Below are 15,555 nucleotides of genomic sequence, written 5' to 3'. Positions count from 1 at the left end.
AAAACAATTTGGATTCAGAAAGAAACTATCCTGCAACCTACAACTACTTCACTGCAAAAACATCTGGACTACCCACCTTGATCAAGGAAAATCCATCGATGCAATTTATATCGACTTCTGCAAAGCCTTTGACTCAGTGGTTCATGACAAACTTCTCCTAAAACTCAAATCCTATGGCATCTCAGGACTCCTCCACAACTGGATTACTGCATTCCTGTCAAACAGGCAACAAGTTGTCAAAATCGGAAGCGCCATTTCCTCCCCTGTCCCTGTCAAAAGCGGCGTTCCCCAAGGCAGCGTACTAGGTCCTACTCTTTTCATCCTATACATCAATGACCTCTGCGATAATATCGCAAGCAACTGTGTGCTCTTTGCCGATGATGTTAAACTTTTCAACACCACTGACAACACACTCACTCTCCAAAAAGACCTTGACTATGTTTCAGATTGGTCTAACATCTGGCAACTTTGAATCTCAACCAACAAATGCTCTACCCTCCACATCGGCAAAAAGAACCCAAACCTCATATATGAACTGAACAAACAAATTCTCACAGCAAACCAACACTCAGTAAAAGACCTCGGAATACTAATTTCAAATGACCTAAGTGCTAAAGCCCACTGCAACAATATCGCCAAAAAAGCTTCCAGAGTTGTAAACCTGATTCTACGTAGCTTCTGCTCTGGCAATCTCACACTACTGACCAGAGCCTACAAAACCTATGACAGGCCCATCCTCGAATATAGCTCATCTGTCTGGAACCCTCACCACATCTCAGACATCAACACTCTCGAAAACGTCCAAAGATATTTCACCAGAAGAGCCCTCCACTCCTCCACCCGAAACAGAATACCATACGAAAACAGATTAACTATCCTGGATCTTGAAAGCTTAGAACTGCAGCGCCCAAAACACGATTTAAGTATTGCCCACAAAATCATTCGCTGTAATGTCCTTCCGGTCAACGACTACTTCAGCTTCAACCGCAACAACACAAGAGCATGCAACAGCTTCAAACTCAATGTTAATCGCTCCAAACTTGACTGTAAAAAATATGACTTTAACAATCGAGTCATCGAAGCGTGGAACTCATTGCCGGACTCAATAGTGTCAACCCCCAACCCCCAACATTTCTCCCTCAGACTCTCCACGATTGACCTCTCCAGGTTCCTAAGAGGCCAGTAAGGGCCGTACATAAGTGCACTGATGTGCCTTTCGTCCCCTGTCCAATTGTCTTTCCTTTCCCTTTTATCATATATATTCTTTCCTTCCCACCTACTTCTCTTCCTCTTTACTTCCTATCTTTTATATATCACTTAATGTCTATTCTCTTTCATATGTACTGTATATTGGACAAAGAATAAATAAAATAAAAAATAAAATAAAATAAAATTTTCATCCATCATTTCTTCTCCTGCCTTCAGGTGTTTTGGAAAAAAATAGGTTGCCCTCCCTTCTTTGTGACCACCCCTCAAACAGAGCCTCGGTGGCGCAGTGGGTAGAGTGCACCAAATCGCTCCGAAAATCACCTCTCCAAAAGCTTCCTATGCCACCTCAAATTGCTCCGAAAATCACCTTTTCTTTCTTCACTTACTATGCCACCCCAAATCGAGGTCCTAACGAATGCAAATGGTGTGAAGAGAGGCAGCAAGGAGAAACGAGGCATTTTGAAAGGAGGGGTGATTTTGGAAGACTTTGGAAGCGATTTGGGGTGGCGTAGGAAGCTTTTGGGGAGGTGATTTTAGGAGCAATTTGGTGTGTAGGAAGCTTTTGGAGAGGTGATTTTAAGAGCGTCACGGAACAAATTCAGTTTGTAAGATGAGGTATCATTGTAATCTTAAAATGCCACTAAAGTGTTATACAGTACAGCAGTGTTTTTCAACCAGTGTGCCGCGGCACACTAGTGTGCCATGGGACATGGTCAGGTGTGCCGCGAAGCTCAGAGAGAGAAAGAAAGAGAGAGAAAGAAAGCAAGAGAGAAAGAGAACAAGAGAGAGAGAAAGAGAACAAGAGAAAGAAAGCAAGAGAGTGAGGGGGGAGGGAAGGAGAGAGAGAGAAAGACATAGAGGGAGGGAGGGAGAGAGAAAGAGCAAAAAGAGAGGAAGGAAGAGAAAGAAAAATGGATAGAGAGAGAGAAAGAAAGAGGAATGCAGGGAGAGAAAGAGGGAGAGAGAAATTGAGCGAAAGAGAGGAAGAGGGAGAATTTTTTGTCCAAACTTTTTTTAGCCCCCCCCTCCGCCCCACTCAATGTGCCCCAGGGTTTTGTAAATGTAAAAAATGTGCCGCGGCTCAAAAAAGGTTGAAAATCACTGCAGTACAGTACGTACTGTATTTCTTTTTGTGGGTGCTAAACCTGCTTTGACCACAGGAGGGCAGTGTTTTCTGTCCTTTACATCAGCGTTGAACCATCATAGGACTTTTTAACATGGTTTGAGGCATTTGAAACAAGTTTAAGTTTAAGTTTAATCAGATTTGTATGCCGCCCCTCTCCGCAGACTCGGGGCGGCTCACAGCAACAACAATACAAGACAAATCCAATATTAAAATTAATTTTAAGAACACCACAAGTTAAAAACCAATCATACACACTAGCATACCATACACAAATTTTATAAGCCTAGGGGGAAGGAACATGTCAATTCCCCCATGCCTGACGACAGAGGTGGGTTTTAAGGAGCTTACGAAAGGCTAGGAGGGTGGGGGCAACTCTGATATCTGGGGGGAGTTGATTCCAAAGGGTCGGGGCCGCCACAGAGAAGGCTCTTCCCCTGGGTCCCGCCAAACGACATTGTTTAGTTGACGGGACCCGGAGAAGGCCAACTCTGTGGGACCTAACTGGTCGCTGGGATTCGTGCGGCAGAAGGCGGTCCCGGAGATATTCTGGCCCGGTGCCATGAAGGGCTTTATAGGTCATAACCAACACTTTGAATTGTGACCGGAAACTGATTGGCAACCAATGCAGACTGCGGAGTGTTGGTGTGACATGGGCAAATTTAGGAAAGCCCATGATAGCTCTCGCAGCTGCATTCTGCACGATCTGAAGTTTCCGAACACTTTTCAAAGGTAGCCCCATGTAGAGAGCGTTACAGTAGTCGAGCCTCGAGGTGATGAGGGCATGAGTGACTGTGAGCAGTGACTCCCGGTCCAAATAGGGCCGCAACTGGTGCACCAGACGAACCTGGGCAAACGCCCCCCTCGCCACAGCTGAAAGATGTTTCTCTAATGTGAGCTGTGGATCGAGGAGGACGCCCAAGTTGCGGACCCTCTCTGAGGGGGTTAGTGACTCCCCCCCCAGGGTGATGGATGGACAGATGGAATTGTCCTTGGGAGGCAAAACCCACAGCCACTCCGTCTTATCCTAGTCTCCTCCTTCTGTGCCTGTTCAACAATATGTAGGACTCCAATTGCCCTTTAAATTTGAATTATGCTTTTAATGATAGTGGTACAGAATAGTATCCTTAAAATCCATTTATTTTTCAAAATAGGCTGCTGAACCTATTTTGACCACAGGAGGGCACTGCTTATTTCCCTTACATTTGCATTGAACCAATAAAAGACTCTTCAGCATATATTTTCTCCAACTATCTTAAGGCAACTAGCATTTAACAAGTTCAGGTTGGAGTGGGCTACTGCGGGGGGGGGGGGGGAGGGAGGGCGGGATGCAGTGGGGTAGTAAAAATGGACCTCCACCCCAGAGCACCCAATTTGCACTGAAATATGTTGAAAGAAAATGCAAGGCATCCTACGCCAGCCCCAGTGTGGTAGTAAAAATTTTGGTGGCCCTTTACTGGCTGCAAGGACTCTGCGGATCATCCAATCCAACCCCCTGTCCAAGCAGAATTAAATCTCCTAAATTTATATGCACTATTTTATTTTTGAATGTTCTTGCTTCTCTCTATGGGGGCATTCCCCCTTTTCCAATTAAAGAAATCACTTATTGCAAAGGAACATTAACATATGCAAGGTGGTTTTCCATTAGCAATTGTCTTAATTAAGCATTTCTCTTAATAAAGGGGCCATCAACGGGCTATAAACAACCCATCAAGTCTTCCATAAAGCATTCCTTTTCTAGTGTGAATTCCCCTTTTTAATTTGTGTCTGTCCCTTCCTCATTGCACTGAGGAAGAGAGGGGGGGGGGAAAGGTGGAGAGACTGGAAATAATTAGCATTTTTAAAGCATTTTTTAGGCTTGCCAGTATACAGTATACTACTTTACAGCCCCCTCTAAGCGGTTTACAAAGAGTCACCATACTGCTGCCAGAACAATCTGGGTCCTCATTTTATCCGCCTCAGAAGGATGGAAGGCTGAATCAACCTTGAGCAACTGAATTTTGCAACTAAAACTCTGAAAATTTGTAGCCAAGTCCACTGGATCAGGTAGAGCATTCCAGACTTTGACAACTCTGTTGCATAAATCATATTTTTACAGTCAAATTTAGAAGATTTACACTGGGTTTAAAAGTGGTTGTTAGTGTGTGCATTATAGTAACTTTAAAAAAGTCATTTGTAGGTAAAACATTACTATGCACTATACTATGCAGTTGGAGGCCTCTTGGAGCCAGTTTATTTTATTTTACTTTATTTTATTATTTATTTTTTACTTTACACTTTATTTATTTGTTTGTTTTCTTTTATTTGTTTATTTGTCAAGCATGTGCTAGAATAACCCACAGGCATAAACATGATTTGAATGCCTGAAATGGATACGAATAAACGGGAACATTAGGACAGGGACGGAAAGCACGCTGGTGCGCTTATGCAGGCCCCTTTAAAAGTTTCTTTCCAGTTTCCTTCTTCTGTGCCTGTTCAGCAGCTCCTGGACCACCAGTCCCCCTTTTAATTTTAATAACACGGCTTTCAATCATAAAGACGCCGAATAATAAACTGAAAAATATGCCGTTTTAAAAAGTTCAGTTCTGTGGGAATGGGTGTGAGAGAGTGTCATTTCCCGAAGTGATCTATAGAGGGCAGTGGTTTCCTCTGTCTCTCTCCTCGGATCGGCCCAGCAGCCGTCGAAGGGGCGAGGCCGCCTCCCTCCTGCGCCTGCGCCAAGCGCGCGACGTTTTTGCGACAGCCGTCGGGCGCCTTCGAAGGGGGATTTTCCGGCAGAGCAGCGAGGCTGCGGCGGCGGCAATGCAGCTGACGGTGTTCTGCCTGCGGCGGGACCGCTCCGAGCTGACCTTCTCGCTGCAGGTGGACGCCGATTTCGAGCTCCAGAACTTCCGCGCCCTCTGCGCGCTCGAGTCCGGTGTCCCCGCCTCCGAGAGCCAGGTCGGTGTGGCGCCCGGCGCCTCCCGCTCCGCGGGTCCCGCCTTGGGGATGAGTCCTGGAGGGAGCCCTGTGCGGGCCGTGGGCGGGGGGAGACCCGCGAGGCCCCGGCGGTTCTCTCCGCTCTTTCTCCGCGTTAGCTGCGGGCAGCGGGAGAGAGAAGCGCTGCGCTCCCTGCCAGCTGATCTCCCCCTTGGAGTTGGGCAGGGATCCCCATTCCCCTGGATACTGGGTGGGGCGCTTTGTGGGGCGCCTGGTCTCCCCCTTGCAGTGGGCCGGGGCTCCATGTCTTCGGATATTGGGAGAGGTGGCTGGTCTCCCCCTTGTAGTTGGGCAGGGGTCCCCATTCCTTCAGATACTGGGAGGGAGGCGGCTAGTCTCCTCCTTGCAGTTGGGTTGGGACCTCCGTGCCCTTAGATACTGGGGGGTGGCTTTGTGGGGTGGGTGAGCACTTTGTGGGGCGGGTGGTCTCCCCCTTGTAGTTGGGCAGGGGTCTCCATGCCCTCGGATTCTGGGAGGGATAGCTGATATCCTCATAGTTGGGCAGGGGTCTCTATGCCCTTGGATACTGGGGTGGTGGTCTCCCCCTTGTACTTTATTTATTTATTTGATTTTTTTTTAATGCCGCGGCTTAAAACATGTTAGCAATAGCACTTGTTAAGAGAGCCAGCCAATTGCCCCCACAATCCGGGTCCTCATTTTACCCACCTCGGAAGGATGGAAGGCTGAATCAACCTTAAACCGGTGACGAGATTTGAACCACTAACCTACAGTTGGGCAGGGGTCTCCATGCTCTTGGATACTGGGGGTGGCTGGTCTCCTCGTAGTTGGGCAGGGGTCTCCATACCATTGGATACTGGGAGGAGTAGTTGGTCTCCTCCTTGAAGTTGAGCAGGGATCTCCATGCCCACAGATTCTGGGAGGGATTGGTCTTCCCCCACAGCTGGGCAGGGGCTCTGTAGGTCCTCGGGTTGGGGGAAGGTGGGCATCAATTTTGGGGGAGGGGCTCCCTGGACCTTCTGCGGTGGGGGTAAGCGTGTCTGTGGTGAGAAGCTCTCTGGCTCCGGAGCCTGCTGGCCGGCTGCCAGAGTTGAAAGTCCGACTCTGTGGATGGCCCGGCTGTCTGTTCATTGCCTGGCCATCTATTTTGGGACTGTGGGCATCTGCCTGTGTCGGCCTTGCCCTCTTGACCCATCTCCTCTGAGGGCACCAAGAGGCTGCTTGGTCTGCAGGGTCCGATCACGCGAACCAGAGGTTGTTTGGGATTCGGATTCCTTGGATGGAATCCAGCACGATACTGGGAGAAGTGGTTGGTCTTCGAAAGCTCAGACGACGACACCTCTGGACCGGTTGACCAGCCCCGATTGGATCCCACAACACTGTCATGTAGATTTGCCTTCATCCATGGCTGCTTAGTCTGTACCCAGACCGGGTGCTGCCCGCCTAGTTTCCTGGGTAGCTGCTTGCAGAACGCAAGGTGGCTGATTTGAAGTAGGAGGCCCTTCGACACGTTCTAAGTTCTCTCCACAGCCTGAATCTTTCCGTCTGTAGATCCCTCCCAGTTGGGCAAAGATATGCGGTGCCACCTGAAGCCGCTTTTGGCCCAGGCCAGGTGGCCACAAATCCTCTCCTGGTATTCTGATTCCTCCCTCGGGAGCGGTGGATCCAGCTCGGCCAGCCTGCAATCCTTTGTACTGGTTGGTTGGCTTGTGGGGCACCTGCGGGCGGATCAGGATTGCATTCTTCTGTTCTCGTCTTGCAGTCCAATGGCACACCTGCCAAGCAGGTGGAGGCGTCTTTCCTGGCACTTTCAGGCAGTGCTTTCTGCCAGATCCTTCCAGTGTCTCTGGGGCCCCAGTGCCAGGAAGTGTCTCTGGGAATTGTTTTACCCAGGTTATATTACCTGGGCGAGCTTTGTGGAAGATGGCAGATGAAGGTTGGATTGGACTCTGTGATCATTAATAGTTGGGATCTTGGAGCTGCAGTTTTTTTTTCAGTTGTTCGAAGCCTTGGAAAATATCTCTCCAGGCAGGGGTCCCATCTGGGATGGGCTAGTTGAGAACAAACGTCTGTCGCTTCAGTCCAGTTTGGTTGGGCTGCTTTTGTTCTGTTGCTTGCAGAGGTGGGTGGCTTGGGTATTCCGGACCGGGCTGTATTTCTAGGCTCTGTAGTCCTGGGGTCCAAGGCTGGCCAGCAGGGCATCTCCTTGGAGTCCAATTACTTTTGAACGGCTTGACTGTGGCTCTCCCTCTCAGATCATCTTCGCAGAACAGCCGCTCACTGACAACCACCGGTCATTGGCCTCTTATGGCCTGAAGGATGGAGACGTGGTCATCCTGCAGCAAGTGGAGAATGGGCAGGCACAGTCCTCGGCCCCCTTTTCTGGTAAGAGACCCCTTCCTCCTCGTGGGTTCCCCAATTTTGGGGCTGGGCCACCTTGGGCAGAGCTCCTGTGCTTTCGGTCTGTTTAAACTGCCAGTTATAAATTCCCCCGCAATTTTGATAACTCCTCAGGTTACATTTTAGAAAGTGGGGCAGATCCCCACCCTCCCTTCCTGGAGCTTAAAGGAGCTCCCCAAATGGCTTACTCTCAAGGGGATGATGTTCTCTTGAATTCTGTGCAGAAAAAAGTGGATTTCACAGAAATAGCATTCAAGAATCCTGGAGTGGAATGCAAAGCACAAATCAACATTTTGTGGATTATCAGACCGTTTCCTCCCCACGTTTTCTCCTCAAGGGGCCCGGATGCCTTTATCCTGTCTCAGCTGCTTGGCTCAACCGGGCAGTCTCCGGGAGGCACAATGGGCATGGGTCATTTATTCCAAAATATGGAGAACTGACGCAGGACCAGAGAAGGGGAGGGTCCCCTTACCTAACTGGCCCATGTCAATCCCAGTGTGGACAGGTAGTTAGCCTTGCAAGACCTGCTTCCTTTTTATCCACCTGGGTGGAGGCTGATCAGATGTTGTCTTCTTCTCTCCCCCATTGCAAATAGGGATGCCCAGGATAGACTTCAGCAGCATTGCCGTGCCAGGGACGTCCGCCCAGTTCCCTCAGTCTCTACAGCCTCCTGCCCCAGCCCCAGCCCCGACCCCACCTGCTCCCTCACAGGCCCCAGCCCCGGCTCCAGCCCCGACCCCACCTGACCCGCCCTCCATCCCGCAGGGCCTGGACAACCCGGCCCTTTTACGTGCCATGCTGTTGGCCAACCCCCACGAGCTCTCCTTGCTGAAGGAACGCAACCCGCCTCTGGCCGAGGCACTACTCAGTGGAGACCTGGGTGAGTCCTGCCGGGTTTGGGTGGGAGGAAGCTCTACAGGTGGGTGGAGGAGGAGGAATGGGGCACAGGGGGAGGGGCCAATGCTGGCACTTGTGCCCTATGACCTTCACCACCACCCCACCTGCCTGCGTTTTGTGTCCCAGAGAAATTCACTCAAGTGCTGGTGGAACAGCAACAGGACCGAGCGCGCCGGGAACAGGAGAGGATCCGTCTCTTCTCCGCTGATCCTTTTGATCTGGAAGCTCAGGCCAAGATCGAGGAGGAGATTAGGTAGCAGGCTGGGGGCGGAGGGGAGGAGGGGAGGGGCGGAGGGGAGGGCCAGGTCTGGAGGGAGCCGGCCCAAAGGAGCCTTCTAACCGGCTCTGGTGGTCCGGTGTCTTAGGCAGCAGAACATCGAGGAAAACATGACGATCGCGATGGAAGAGGCTCCTGAGAGCTTTGGCCAGGTGGTCATGCTATACATCAACTGCAAGGTCAACGGCCACCCCGTGAAGGCCTTTGTGGATTCAGGTCCGTCTGCCTTTCCTCCCCATCCACTTTCCTGCCGGGCGTGGCTGGCCCACGCTTGCGGAGGGTGTTGTGGGGGAAGCCAGTTACGGGACAACGCCGGGCACCCTTGGTTGTGGAGGATGGCAGGGCTGAAATTTCCTTTGGGGAGAGTGCCCCCCACCGCCGGTGGTAGCAATCTTTTTGACCCCGCGTGCCCCCTTGGCAGGTGCCCAGATGACCATCATGAGCCAGGCGTGCGCAGAGCGGTGCAACATCATGCGATTGGTGGACCGGCGCTGGGCTGGCATCGCCCGGGGTGTGGGCACCCAGCGGATCATTGGCAGGGTGCACCTGGGTAGGTGTTTTGGGGAGGAGGCAGCTGGCGATGCCCTCCCTTCACGGAGGCCGGCTTCTGGGGTGGAAGGCACACCTACCCGCCATGTTTTCTGCTGCAGCTCAGGTGCAGATCGAGGGGGATTTCCTCCCATGCTCCTTCTCCATCCTGGAGGAGCAGCCCATGGACATGCTGCTGGGCCTGGACATGCTGAAGAGGCACCAGGTGAGCGGCAGGCGTTTGAGGCTGGCACTTGCAGGCAGCACTTTCCGAGGTTCTCTGGTCTGACCTAGCAGATTCCTTGTACCGACAAAAAGCCCTTTCCATTAAGTGACTGTGAATTACTCTTAGTCACATCCAACAAAGTCTTTCAAGGGTAAATTTACAGTCACCTACCTTATCTGGCTTGGAGAGCGGTCAGGCCGAGATCTTCAAAACTTGACAAGGTCATGAATCAATTAAGCAAACTAATTTTCTTCTGTAAACTCCCCTCCCCTTTCACTGCTCTTTTATCCCCTATGAGAGGGGCGATTCATCGTCCACCTGTGGCCTTACTCCCAAGTCGACCCTTGTTCCTCAGCTGTTCCCTTTCTTCTGGCAGCTCTGCACATGCACATACTGGGAACAGGCTCCAGCTGTTCCTCTGTCTCACTGATGTCTGACTCCAAAGGTAGCTGATAACTGTCAGACTGCCCTGGTTCCATCTCTGCCTCGGATGTAGAGTACTCATCAGAGCCTTCCCCAGACTCTGGGACAGGCCCATGTTCCTCCCCAACTTCCTCACTGTCCGAATCTTCTGCCACAACAGTCTCCTTCTCTTCCAGGTTTTGTGGGTAGTCCCCCCCAGCAGCCCCCGGGGAAGGGTGCCAGACTCAGGGGCTCCTTGCCTTTCTCCTCCAGTGCTCCATCGACCTGAAGAACAATGTGCTGGTGATTGGCACCACCGGCTCTCAGACGACCTTCCTGCCTGAAGGGGAGCTTCCTGAATGTGCCAAGCTGGCTTATGGGCCAGGTAGGGAGGACATGCGGCCAGATGAAATGGCAGATCAAGAGCTGGCCGAAGCACTTCAGAAGTCTGCTGAGGAAGCAGGTAGGTGGGCTAAGAGGAAACCGACTCATGCGGGAGGGCGCTTGCCGGAGAAGGGAACATCCCAGAAAAGGGGAGCTTATACTCGTTGCGTTTGAAGGAATAAGGCCAGCGTTATCTTCCGGTGCTGAGATTGGGGGCGGGGTAAGAGACACGTTGGGTTCGTTTTTAATTTGGAAGGCGCGCCCAGGAAAAGCTAGCTCTTGAGGGTCTTGGGGGAACAATCCAAGGGGGTTGGGCAGATTGGCAGGGCCGTGGCAGAGGAAACCATGCGCCCTTTTTGGGTGGGACCTCTAAGAATCTTGACCTTAGGTGAGTAATTTAATTCTCTTTTAACCGATATTTCATCTCCAGCGGTCATTCTCAGCCGTGCCTGGGAAGAAAAATGTGCTTGCCTCAGCACAGAGTTCTTTTCCCCATCGAATTCGTGGGCTTTATTTTCTCTACGGCCGCTGTGCTGTTTACCTATCCCACTTGCCGAGTCCCTGGGATGGCTCTCTGATCCTTCCTCTGGGTCTCAGTGTCCTATAGCAGGGATCTCCAACCTTGGCGACTTTAAGACTTGTTGACTTCACTTCCGAGAATTCCTCAGCCAGCTTTGCTTGAAGTCGCCAAGTTTGGAGACCGCTGCCCTATAGGATCTGCAGACTCAGAGACACTTGTAACAGGACACACACACACCCCCGGTGCCCCCAGAAGCGAGTGGGGCGTGGCAAACTAACAGACCTAGAAGCAGGCAGCGGAAGTAACTTGGTCTGTTTTGGTAGGGAGGGGCGGCTTCCTTCACCCTCCTCTCTCTTGGCCCCGTTAAGTTGCAGGTGGATGGATGTGGATGCCAGATGGCCGCCTCAGACATCAGCGGCAGAAGGCCAGGCGAAGAAAGCGCCGCCCAGTCTCCAGCCCCTCAGCTCATCCCCTTTGCACCATCTTATAGCAGCTCTGCTCCCCAGTGCCCCCCCCCACTGTCCCAGAGAAACATGCTTTGTGGTCAGTCAAGCACAGAGGCCTTGTATCCTTAGATCCTGGCATTAAAGCTCGTCCCTTAAGAGATCCAGCTTAGTCTTGAGTTTTACTTAGCCCGAGCAGTCCCCACCTCTTCTCTTCTCCCCTCCCCACCCGACCTGGGCAGAGGGGGTCACTCCTGCATCGGAAGGACCCTTTGCCCCGTGGTATCACCTCCTGCAGCTCCTTGCTCTCTACTGGCTGGTCTGGCCGCTTTGTGATAGGATGGGGGCGCTCTGATGGGACCCTTGGCGCCTCGTGCAGGTCAGCCTCCGCGAACGTAGCTGTGTCTTTTGCAATTGTTTGCAAAAGTGACCTTCTTTGCGTGACTGCAGAGCAAGAGATAAAGAGAGGGAGAGACAGAGCGGTCGGGTCCTTTGGGGCCGAAATTCCATTCTACATTGAATTTGGAGGGCATGTGACGGAGACGCAGAGCCCCTTCGGACGGGGGAATCATACGCCTCGCTGACTCCGTGCAGGTCTTGACAGCCAGATCAAGAGAACAGAAAGAGGAAGCTGCTTTCGAGAAAGTCCAGGGAGAGGACAGGACAGAGAAGAGCATTTCGTGCCGGAGACTTTTGGGGTGGGGTGGGGGGACGCAGCAGGGCCCAAGACCAAAGCAGGCCCAGTTGGCATTGGCCAGCAGCAGAGGAAGGTGGATGATCTGAGACAGGACACGCTGGACAAATGCGGAGAATTTTCCCCAGCAGGCCGAGTGTTGGAGCCCGTACCCCCCAGGGGATCTTGTGTCCCCCCATTCCGGCTGCCCCTTCTTAACGGCAGGAAGAGAAGAGGAAGAGCCGCAGGCGTCAGACAGGCAGCACCACTGCCGAGAGAGTCAGCGCTATAGTTGAGCCTAGAGCCAGGAAGGAAGGAAGGAAGGAAGGAAGGAAGGAAGGAAGGAAGGAAGGAAGGAAGGAAGGAAGGAAGGAGGCCCTTCGCCCAGCAGAGCCAGAGACCACTCAGAAAGGATGATTTCAGAAGACAGGCCAGGAGGGGGGGGGGCAGGAAGGGCCACCGGGCCACCCCGGAGCAGGGTGCATGTGGTGTGTGCTAACCCAGAGTTTGGTGTGTTTGTCTCCTAATCCAAACAGAATGCCAGAAGCCTAGATGCATGTAATGTGGTTTTGCTGCCGCTGGAGGGGGCCACACACCAGGTACTGCCGGCACTTCCTCCTTCTCGTGGCTTCTGCAGGTGGGTGGGTTGGTGGAGGGGACCAACCGACTTGGATCTGAGACGGGGGAGAGGCCCCAGTGGAGGACTCAAGCAGCAGCGGGCACGTCAGGACGCTCCTGGACAAAAGCTTGTCCGGCATGATGGCAGCTGAGGAAGGCTGGGCCGCTGCAGATCTTTGCCGCTTGGCTGCATGGAGGATCTTGGCCTGAGGCGGCCGGATCGCTTGGCTGAAACCTCTCAACGATTCCAAACAGCATTTTTGGCTTTCTTCTCAATCCGCCCCTTGGAAAGTGGTGTCTGCTTCTTGGCTGGGCGTTACTTCGGCTAATGCATTGCGGGGGGCGCGCTGGAGGGCGACCAGTGGGGCTTGGCTTGAGCTAACCCGATGGCCCCGCCCTCACCCGGAAACCCGACAGAGCAATTTTCTTCCGGCGTCTTGCAAGAGGGGACTCTCCGGCAAACCCATAGTAGTTGCTGAGCCTCCTTGAAAGTCGGGAAGTAGCCCTGGTGGCCAGTTAAGATCTTAACTCCAGTGAAATTGAACTGGGGGCGGGGGAGGTTGTTCCGCCCTGGATGGCTGCAGTGCTTGTTGCTTACAGCTGGTTTGGCTTGCTTGCCTGTCCACAGAAGGGTGACACAGGGGGGATGTGGCAACAGCGCATTTGGGGATAGATTAGGAGTCATTCCAACTTGCACCCTCCTTGTGAAAAGAGCAGGGTGGTGGTGGTGGGGCAGGAAGCTTTCCCCGATGCCACTCTGTCAGTCGCTCCTAGGGCCTCCCTGTTTCCTCTGCGATCTCTGGGGGGTTCTTAACCTGCCTTTTCTCCCTTCTTCTCTCCCCTTGTGTGCGCAGAGAATAGCGATACAGAAACTACCTCACTCGAAGCTCCATCACAACTGACTTCGGACAGCTTTAAACCTCCAGTTTGTTTTCCAGAACTTGGTCTGAAGATTACCGACAGCCCCGCAATCCGATCGCTCGACCGCACGGTCTCTGCTCCGACCGTTGGCTCCCCCGTCGGCGGCCAGACAGAGCCTGAAAGTCCCAGAACTGCGAAATCCCTGGATTCTCTCTTGGAGCCCTGGGGAGGGTTGGGGAGCAAAAAGCCCCTGGCCTCCCCACTGAATCTGGTGGGTGCCGGGGCCCGCTCCCCCCTGGGGAGCTCGGCAACCCCAAAAAACATACATGCTGCTTCCAGCTGCCTCTCGGAGAAGGCTGCTCCTGGCCGCGAGCCTCAAGAGACGGGGAGGGAGAGCAGCCCGTCCCAAGGCATGAGGGGTCCAGATGGCCCCCTGCTGCTAGAGCCTTCCGAGCTTTCGCCTGGTGAATGGAGGGAGCCATGGTGTCTGGGGGACATTTCCTCACCACTGGCCGCTGCTGCGGACGAAGGAGAGATGTCCCAAGAGGCTGAAGAGAGGCCAGAGGGGACCCCAGCCCAGCCACCAGGAGATGACCGCTCGCTTGTTGAAGGCCCCTCTGCCTTAGAGGCCCCGGACCCACACTTCGAGTCAGCTGACATGAGTGCCATGGCCCCTGGGATGAAGCCAGAGTTGCACAAATGCCACAGCCTTCCTCTGCCCCTTAGTCTCCCCCCAGCGAGTGGCTCGACTCAGCCCGGAAATGTCACCCTTAGCCGGCCCAAGGATCAACAGGAAGAGGCGGGCATCTCCCTCGCCTCGGCCCTGAAGGAGCTCCACCGGCTCCTGGTTGTGAGTTCTAAACACGACGTCCAGAGGCAGGGATCTCGGCAGGAAGAGAACTGCCCTTTGCGGGAGGTCTGTCCCGAAGAGTCCACTGTGGCCGAGGAGGGTTCTTCTTCCCAAGAGAGAGCGAGGCAGGACCCGGCCCTCTCCCACCCAGCCGCCTGCTTGGAGGCCGGGACAGATATAATGGAGGAGTCCCACTTAGCTGGGGGGCAGCAAGAGGCTGTCCAAGGGGCCTCTGGCTGCGGAGACTCTGTCCTGGCAAGCTCTTTGGTGTGGCCCCTGCCGCAGACCGAGGACTGCCTGAGAATGCCCGCCCAGCTCTTATCCTCTGGGCAGCCTCCTGGCTTCACTGCTGTGGGGCAGAGGTCTCTTGCCTCGTGTGGCCCTCCAGCGTCTTGGGCAGCCCAGAGCAGTTGCAGTCCTTCCCCAGAAGAAGGGGGAGATTCGAGCGGGCATCCAGAAGAACAGCTGGAGCACCCGACCTTCCCCGGGGCTTCTGAGCCCCACTCTCCTCCTGCCCTCGCGGCAAACCTCGATCAGATTGTGGGGGCCGGTTTTACACCCCAGGAAGCCGGAGAAGCTCTGGAGCACGCTGGGGGGAATGCCGATCTGGCCTTGCTCATCTTGTTAGCCAGGAACATCGTGGTGCCCAGGTAGCCAAGTCTGCCTTTCTGAAAGAGTCCTTCCTGCCCCACTCTTCCCCCCAAGGACTACGTTTGATTCCTCTTTTTTTAAGAAAGAAAAAAAAGTAGGGAAGAAAAATATCCCTTATTTCCAACCAGGTCATCTATTTCCCTGGTTGAATTCTGGCCCTTTAAAAGAATTTGTCCGGAATCTGCAAATTTTTAATTACTATCATTCTGGCTATGTTTACGGAATAAACTTGATTTAAATATATGGTTTTAGAATTATATGCAAATTTGGGGCTTAGAAAGTATTTAGACCCAGGTCCGAGGAGGTGCTTACCTTGGTGAAGTGCCAGTAAGCAAGAGTTTGTTTGGGAGCAGGGATGGTGCGTGGCACCTCCATTCTTGCCCCCATGGGCATCGCGTGTCAACCAGGGCTCCCTTTGACTTAGATTGCAGCCGTGGGCGAAAACTGGTTCCTGGACAGAGTGCTCCAAGGGGGCAGTGCTTTGGGGGATATGGTGGGGTAAAACTGCAGGTGCCAGGTCAGCCCCTCAGGTCTTGAGGCTGGTCCCCAGGGGCCT

General features: G+C 53.1%; 1 protein-coding gene across 5 annotated transcripts; it reads left to right on the top strand.

Annotated features, from left to right (window-relative positions):
• Positions 1 to 5,068: 5,068 nt before the first annotated feature.
• Positions 5,069 to 15,242, top strand: DDI2 (DNA damage inducible 1 homolog 2). Of its 5 annotated transcripts, none has more exons than XM_070759440.1 (10): positions 5,069 to 5,272; positions 7,525 to 7,654; positions 8,265 to 8,549; positions 8,693 to 8,819; positions 8,932 to 9,059; positions 9,265 to 9,393; positions 9,494 to 9,597; positions 10,273 to 10,462; positions 12,556 to 12,618; positions 13,492 to 15,242. In XM_070759440.1, exons 1-9 carry the CDS (start codon positions 5,135 to 5,137, stop codon positions 12,579 to 12,581), a joined length of 1,257 nt encoding a protein of 418 aa, XP_070615541.1. In that variant the 5' UTR covers positions 5,069 to 5,134; the 3' UTR covers positions 12,582 to 12,618; positions 13,492 to 15,242. The 5 variants fall into 5 exon arrangements, with proteins under 5 accessions (XP_070615541.1, XP_070615540.1, XP_070615543.1 ...); XM_070759442.1 differs by having other exon boundaries at positions 5,074 to 5,272; positions 13,576 to 15,242; XM_070759439.1 differs by lacking the exons at positions 12,556 to 12,618; positions 13,492 to 15,242 and adding an exon at positions 11,272 to 11,509 and having other exon boundaries at positions 5,073 to 5,272.
• Positions 15,243 to 15,555: the final 313 nt, after the last annotated feature.

This window comes from Erythrolamprus reginae, chromosome 8 (genome assembly GCF_031021105.1).
Source record: "Erythrolamprus reginae isolate rEryReg1 chromosome 8, rEryReg1.hap1, whole genome shotgun sequence".
Lineage (NCBI taxonomy): Eukaryota > Metazoa > Chordata > Lepidosauria > Squamata > Dipsadidae > Erythrolamprus > Erythrolamprus reginae.
The sequence above is the reverse complement of the archived record's forward strand: the minus strand, read 5'-3'. Positions and strand labels throughout refer to the sequence as shown.